General features: G+C 40.5%; 1 protein-coding gene across 1 annotated transcript; it reads right to left on the bottom strand.

Annotated features, from left to right (window-relative positions):
* Nucleotides 1-7,445, bottom strand: LOC108167068 (neuronal tyrosine-phosphorylated phosphoinositide-3-kinase adapter 2-like; the record flags this gene model as incomplete). Its single annotated transcript, XM_017309877.1, has 3 exons — nt 6,478-7,445; nt 3,697-3,898; nt 1-175 (listed from the first exon to the last, which is right to left on the bottom strand). Coding segments are annotated over exons 2-3 (354 nt in total), but the record flags the coding sequence as incomplete, so codon positions are not given.
* Between the last annotated feature and the right edge of the window lie 204 nt (nt 7,446-7,649).

Raw genomic sequence — 7,649 nt, 5'->3', positions numbered from 1 at the left:
TCCTCCTCCTATGTTACTGCCACCAACAGAGTGGAGGGACTGGGAGCGGACCGAGAAGCCCTGCCCGCAAGCGATAGTGTGCAGGTGGGGCAAGGGCATTCGCTCCTGGGGCTCAGGCATGGTTATTGAGCCCATGCGCAGGTGCTTGCCTTCTGTTGCTATATCCTCACCAGTTCTGAAAAGCAGCAAAAGGGGGAGGTGAGGAGGAATAAAAAAAWAATAATAATAAGTTAAAGATGGAGACTTAAACATGCAAGTTCTGATGAAATACTGTACGATAGAAAAATAACACAAACTCAGAAACATTTTTGTTTATATGTTTGTGTGCGTTTGATAAGGGCATCAAGTCAGCATCAATAAATGCGAGTTCCACTGACAGCACAAAAGTCACCAGAGTTAAGGCACAGTAATGATTTGAGCTTAACCCTGGATATGCCTGACACTAGTCACACAAACACGATGGAAGCCTCCCCTCCTCCCCCRCCTGTAAACAATCAATGCCTATAAATGGATGATTGGCCTGAATGGAGCCTTAATGATGGGCGAAAGGGGAACACTAATTGGATAAAGTGTGTGTGTTTGTKTGTGTTATGCGTGCATGCTTGAACTGTTTTCATATTTCATATATTGCAAGCTAAGAAAGKAGACATAAACTGATATGTACATGTTTACAAATGTGACACATATCAGAATTCATACGTGCTTAAAGCATGAATGTGCATGCTCTTTTGCTGACAGTGACTTCCTCTTGGCCAGCTGCTGAACAGAAGGTGCTGTATAGATTTGGTTCATTGCTCAGACTCTGCTTTGCCTAGCAACAGGGCACATATACACATCAGGCACARAACCAGCTGCCCCGGCACAACAATAACAAAGTACATGTGCACAACGCCACACTTGCACATGGCTGCATCATTATSAAGGCAGTTTYGCTTAAAAACTAAGCAGGTGGGTTCAAGAAGCAAAGCAGCAAACCTTAGAATGTCACTGTGATAAGCCCGGCARATAGGGGAATTAAAGAATCCAAAACCTTAACACAAAAACATATTKAATATCCTTGTTTTTTTATTTTTATGTCATTATTATAGTCACAATTAAGGTTTTGGGATAAAATTGAATTGGAAAAGAAGCAGAAAAATTACACCTGTTAGATGTAGCCACACTTGTCATTGAAAAAAAATTGTTTCCACTTCCCATATGTTTTGGGTGTGCATCTCATTGCAGCTTCAGTATGCATGGGTCGCATGTGTGTAGGTGGCTTGGTGTGACTGAAGTACTGGTGGCTGAGTTATTTTTAGGATATTTGCCCGGTGATTGGCTAGAGGACAGACCACAGGTGCAGTTGGACCAAATGAAGTTGACTTGTTGTTGGGCAACGCTGCTTTTCTGTGTGACAATGTAAAAAAWAAWAAATAAAATAATAATAATAATTATCTCTGTTTAAGGAACAAGCAAAATACTGAGTAAAGAAACAKAATGAGTGCCTGTAAGTGGATGCACACATGCTCCAAAGGGTTTAGAAGAGGGAAAGGAGACGTTTGAAATTTGCATTCCCATGCAAATGTAGGAACATTTACATACGTTTGGTCTTCTATGAGTTTGTGGTTAGGAGGAACAAACGGTGATTAAATGCCCTTTAATAAATATTTCTGTGAGGCTATGGCAATGACTTTTGTTTTCAAAAAGGTGAAAAAACAACAGAAGAGACCCTTAGTGAGGAAACTGTCAGCAGGAAGGCCCGCCTTGCTCAAATCCAACAGGCTGATTCAATTGGACTACAGCTCCTCCAGCTGTCACCAGGCAGAACACATCCCCTGTAACTGAACTCACACTTAATCATTCTCTAACAAGTTTTTCTTCACCWCACTCTTAAATACACTTCGTCTAACACAATTTACAAGCCATTTGCTCTCCTTCCCCCCCTCTTCAGCAACCCCTCTCTCATTTCTTTTAACCTGTTGTTCAAGCATGCATGTGCTTATTCACTCACAGAAACAAGTATGCACTATGAATTCTAAAACTCTCTCTCAGTTACTTTAAGAAATAGGTCATCTCATTGACCTACTTGTAGGAGTCACAAAAAAAAAAAAAAAAAATCGCAAAATTTGATGCTCCTCCTCAAGTGGAAATGTATTAATGTTCTTGCTCTGGCAAAATCTAAAAGAAAGCAAATGTTAGTTTCCTCAGGCATCCCCTGTGTCTAATTCCTGAAGTTGCTCCACAGGATTACATGAGACTACTGATAGAGGTGGGAGGGTGTTTTGATGTGAACAGAGAAGGATTTCCAACTTTAWCGACCTCCAAAAATGCTTGGAGCATTAGCATTAACAACCCTAAATCAGCTTTGATTGCGAAAGTAATAAAATGTAGCCACTCTGGAATGAGTTGTCCACAAAGAGTCACACAAAGGACAACAGACAACAAAAGAGGAAGAGATCTTTAGAATTACACGACCTTTGACAGGAATGTGACAGGGCTAAAGATGCCTCTGGTTAAGAAGAACATCTGCTCACTTAACATTCAACCATCCAGGGTTGTGCCAAAGTAATGACTTGATGACAAGATAAAACTTTGAACAGGGGCTTAAATACTTTGTTTTTCACAGACTGATAAAAAAAAAACAAAAAACAACAACATTTATTCCATTTTAACACTGGGTAGCATGTTTTTCATAAGTGSTGCCACAAACTGAAGCAGTTTATCTTAGGAAATGATCCGATTACCAGTAGGAAAGAAGTGAAAGTGCTTTTTTTGTGGGTAGAWAATGTATTTTATCCATTCACCGCTTTTTAAGATCAAGCACAATTGAACAATATGAGAGCAACTAAACCAGCTAGTAGTTGTTTTACATGTGGGAAGTGTTATCATAAGTCATTTATCTTCACAATTAGGAAATGTGTGTTTGTGTGTAAACTGACAATCAGCTTTGATTGAGACAGTATCTCACCTATTGTAGGTAATTCAAGTTTCTGAATTACCTACAGAAACTTGAATTACCTCACCTGAATTATCTCACCTGACATCAGAAACTGTTAAACTACACCTTTATGGTGGCATCACTTTTTGGCCATATCTAGGGATGGTGTTGGTGTTTCTGTTGAAAACCTTTGTAACCAATGTGTGAAAACAGCATTTAAATGTAATAAAATGCCTTGTCCCTGAGAGACAAAATTATTCCCACACATTATATAATTGACTATACTTAAACATAACATATTTTCAGCATAGACAGAAGTATTCTGTACCAGAAAACAGAATAAAAATTGTTCCCCTGCATCTTTCTCGTTTGTATCCTCACAGTCTAAAGCTTCTCTCATAGATGATTCTCCTTATTCTTGCTGGGTTTTTTTTAAATAGAGCATCAGTGACCTCTTTGCAAGGACAAGTCCTAAATAAGTCTAAATGAGAAATTAATTATCCTCCACAGGTTCATGGAGTGCATCAGTCCACACTTGTTAACCCCAAAATAAAACAACCTGCCACCCTCACAGGCACCCTCTTTCCATTTGTCCCAATTCTCTCTAACCTAAAGTGAACTCTATCACATCTGTGATGTTGTAAAGCTGTAGCAGGCGTGATAMATCTAATCAGTAATGAAGGTAAAACCAAATGTTTGTGTRTGTCCTCTGACATCTCTGCTTATACACTTTTGCTCATGGATCTTGTTTGTTGTTTTGTGGCTGGTTGCCTTCCTACCTCCTTATGGCTTCCTCCTGTTTCCTTTTCTTCTCGTTTTTTTCCTGCAGGAATGTCCTGTTTCTTTCATTCCTGGTGTGGTCCAAGTTCTGAGCCAACAGGCTGTTGTAGGCTCTCAGCCCATTCTCCTCAACATATTGGAAAAAGCTGAGAGTTTCCTCCTCTTTGGAGCTCATCATTCTTCAAGTCTTTGCACTGCATTCTAATTGAAAGAAAAAAAAAAMAAMCTCTTAGTTATGATGACTTACCTAATCGGGGCACAGCATATTCAGAATAAAGAGTAACATGGCTCTTTCCAGCAAGCATTTTATTGTGTCATTAGTTATATTCTCTTACAAAAGTATTTAAAACCCCTTAAATCAGTGGAAGCAATTGCCTTCTGAATTCTCTGTTAATTCTTGAAGAATCCCTGCAGAGAACAGCTGTGGAAGCATTAGGTTGTGGGAATATTTTTCATCTAGTCAGAAGATGATTGGAGCTAATACAGAACATTCCTGGAAGAAAACCAATTCAAGAGTGCAAAAGACTTTTGGGTCTGAAGTTCAGCTTTCTGCAGAACAAGGTTCTAAGTAGAAGCCGTAGCGACTGTGGACTTTTACAGTTACTACTTTTGTAATTAACTCATGCAAGGCACAGTTTTTATTTTCTGATTATAAGAAAGCCAATTATTTAAAAAAATGGCTAAAAGCCTCATACAAATCTAACACACTGAGTTGATCAGAGTATCTGTTAATATTTATGAGTAATGATAAATGTGTGGCTCTTTTCAAATAGAAGCTGTACGATGCTGCAGAGTCGCGCATCTATGTGGTATAATTAATCTTTGAGGGTGGCATCATGTTTCATTCAACATTCTCACACACCAAAACTAGCACACTACAGTTAGACATAGTGTTTTAACAGCAGGCTCATTTTCTCAGTTGAATCTGCACGTGTTTCAGCGTGAAATGGCTGGTTTTAACCAAGAGAGCATGCAAATCTGAAAAAATTGCTTTCATTTTCCCATGTTTGTAATACGTGCTGGACTCAGATGTTGAGATACAGCATTCCTGGGATAAAAAGGATCAACACAAACAAATTAAAGCAGTCTCACTGAACAAAAGCACAGCTTTGCATATACAAATAATATTGATTTTATTTATTTATTTTGCTGTTGTTTGCTTTGATCCACAAATCTTTCTCTGTTGCCCCCCAACTCTGCAAAAAAAAAAAAAAAAAAAAAAAAAAAAAAATGCAGCTAATTACAGTTCACTTGTAAACTGTAATTAGCTTTGTGTAAAACTCTTTCCATCTCTTCAATCTCAGAAGCATATAAGACTTACAGAGCATGTATGTGCTGGATGCATTTTTCAAAAAAATAAAATACAAATAAAATAAAATAATAATAATAATAATAATAATAATAATAATAATAATAATAATAACAACACATGCAAAATTATATATAAAATATGCAACGCTCTCAACTTGAATTTAGAGAGTCTAGAATAGGATGAGGAAACGACAGTGCATGCTTTTATGTAGGTCAGTGTTTTCAGATCAGCCGAAGACTTCTGCTTGTTTACGTACGAGAGAAGCAYTGAGTGGGAGCGTGCATGGGCAGAGGGGGGGAAGGGGCTTTGCGATGACTGCATGTATGTTGTGTGTGTAGGGAGGCTAGGGCAGTGAGGGGGGTCTTGGAGGGCAGCCAGATGGAGACTGCGGAGCTAACAGGGAGGGCAACCATTGTCTGGTCACCCTTAGCATCTCTGCATCCCGTGTCCATCTATGCATCGCCATGCAGGGTAGGTCAGTGGGTTTATCTGTAGGCTCCACACCCCTTCTGGCATCCTGAACACCTTCTCAGCCCATCTTTTTAAAGACATGTGGAGTGATTGTTGTTAGAGACAGGAGAGTTCATACTAGGGCACTGAAGCACGGCGACCACAATTTTGATGTATTTTAATTCCAAGATTTAGTCACTAGTGCACGTACAGACATGTGCGTATAAGTCTTTGGTATGGGAAAAGAGAACTGAGTTTTAAGGAAGAAATGAGGTACACCAGCATAAGTGCAGAGATGAGAAAGCACTGTTCAAACAGTGTTTGAGCTGAATTAAGCCTACCGGCTTAATCCTGTAAGCCTGCAAAAGAAGCCCACACTGGAATCGGCTTGTTTATCACAGTGTTTTTACTGGCCTTTTACAAAGGCTTGTCCTCCAAAAACTTACTGATTTAAAATTATGGTATCATTCTATCACTTCAGCAAAATCTATAAATTCTMCAACCAGTTATTTTTTTGGTTTGTTTTTAGATATTTCAATTCCTCTTGTCTCATTTAGATTTCCTCTTGSTTTSAGCTCCTCCTCTGCCCATTTTTGTCCTAAATGACAGTTGAGACAGAGGTGCACTTTGCTTTAAAAGTAAATTATGGTGGCACATCGTTTCTGTTTCCAGGCAACCATGTCACCAGAGAGGGCCACCGTGGACATTCTAAAGACACCATGTCAAAAAAATTTCAGGGCCAGCAGTATGGTGTCCTCATGCATGGGTGCTTGTGCATGAATACACACATACAGACATACATCAGTGCATTGCAGTTAACCTCAGCTAACCTTTAGTTGCTCTACTTTTGAAAATGCCAACAACTGACAAGTCTTTCACATGTGTCAAGCTTATTTCTAAGTAGAAATACCTGCCAAATTAAAGAGTATATGCATGAAATAAGTAGGCTGGTTATTAATCTGCCTAATGTCCTGTGTGATATTTTTTGTTATAAAAAAGCATTATGATGCATACTTACAATAGGGCTTTGTCTTTACTGTGGTGTAAATCAAAGTGTCTTCTGTCTTTCCCTGAGTCCACGATGCAACAATGAACTCTGACCTATGCAGAACAATCCATGCACTCTTCCACTTAAATCCACATAGACCTCCGTCCATCGTTTTTTTTTTTTTTCCCAACAGATTGGGTCCCACTAGAAAGAGTCCCAGTGACCCAGGATRAAGATGGAACTAGAAGGGAGCTGGGCCATCAGGTGCCCTGCCCAGTGCTCCCTTCTCCTGGGCCAAATATTGTACACCTCCAATCCAGATGCTGCCAGACTCCGAGCCAGCTGTGAGAGCTTCACTTCTACGCACATGTGCGGGCGCTAAAAAAGCAGCACACAACTGCCACTGCGTGCATTGCAAAAATGCACCTCACATCTTCTCAAACCAAAAGTCCTCTCACAGCTGCATAGCCAAGTTGGCTTTAAAGTCCAGTTCAGGTTCTTCTTTCTCGGAGTGTTTCTTCTTTGCACGTTCTATTCGATCAAAGTCTCATGACAGTAATTAAAAAAAGGGGATCCACATCCGCGGCGCCCTCGTGGATGAGGTAGACCAAGGGTTCTTGCATTCCCTGCCGATTTCCTCTGTCCTGTTCAGCACAGTACCTCGGTGCTTAAGCAGATGACACTGGGCTTCCCAGCTAKACACCAAAACAAGAAGAACACGCCCACTGCCTACTGTAGCCACCTTACTCTAATACGTCAGCCTCTCTCTCTTGCTCTGTGTCCAYCTCTTTCTTCCACAGCTCTCTTTTTTCTTTTTTTTTGCTGAGTCCCTTTGAACTAATATTTCTGTCACACTAATACMCAAGCTTCTCTCCGCAAGCATTCGTGTTGTGTTTTTGTTTCTTGTGTCTCGCTTTGCCTTTCCCTTCGCAGCTGAGAGGAAGCTTGAGCCTGAATGTGTTGTTCTGTTGTCAGCACCACGGAGAGTTCTCCCTGTCAGGGGGTGGAAGAAGGCGGGGAGTTGACAGGGTGGGCACGGTGGGACAAATGCAAAGATAGGAGAATAGGAGGGGTAGGTGGGAGGAGTCAAAGGGTTGCCAGGGTGTGACCTCATTAGATGCAACCTCCTCTTCCCCTGGCAACCACTGCGATTACCCTCCCTGATGCCTCCTCGTCCTGCTCCTCTCTTGCAGCTCGTAAAC

Source organism: Poecilia reticulata, linkage group LG17 (assembly GCF_000633615.1).
Source record: "Poecilia reticulata strain Guanapo linkage group LG17, Guppy_female_1.0+MT, whole genome shotgun sequence".
Taxonomy (NCBI): Eukaryota; Metazoa; Chordata; class Actinopteri; order Cyprinodontiformes; family Poeciliidae; genus Poecilia; species Poecilia reticulata.
This window is presented reverse-complemented; position numbering and strand designations above follow the sequence as displayed.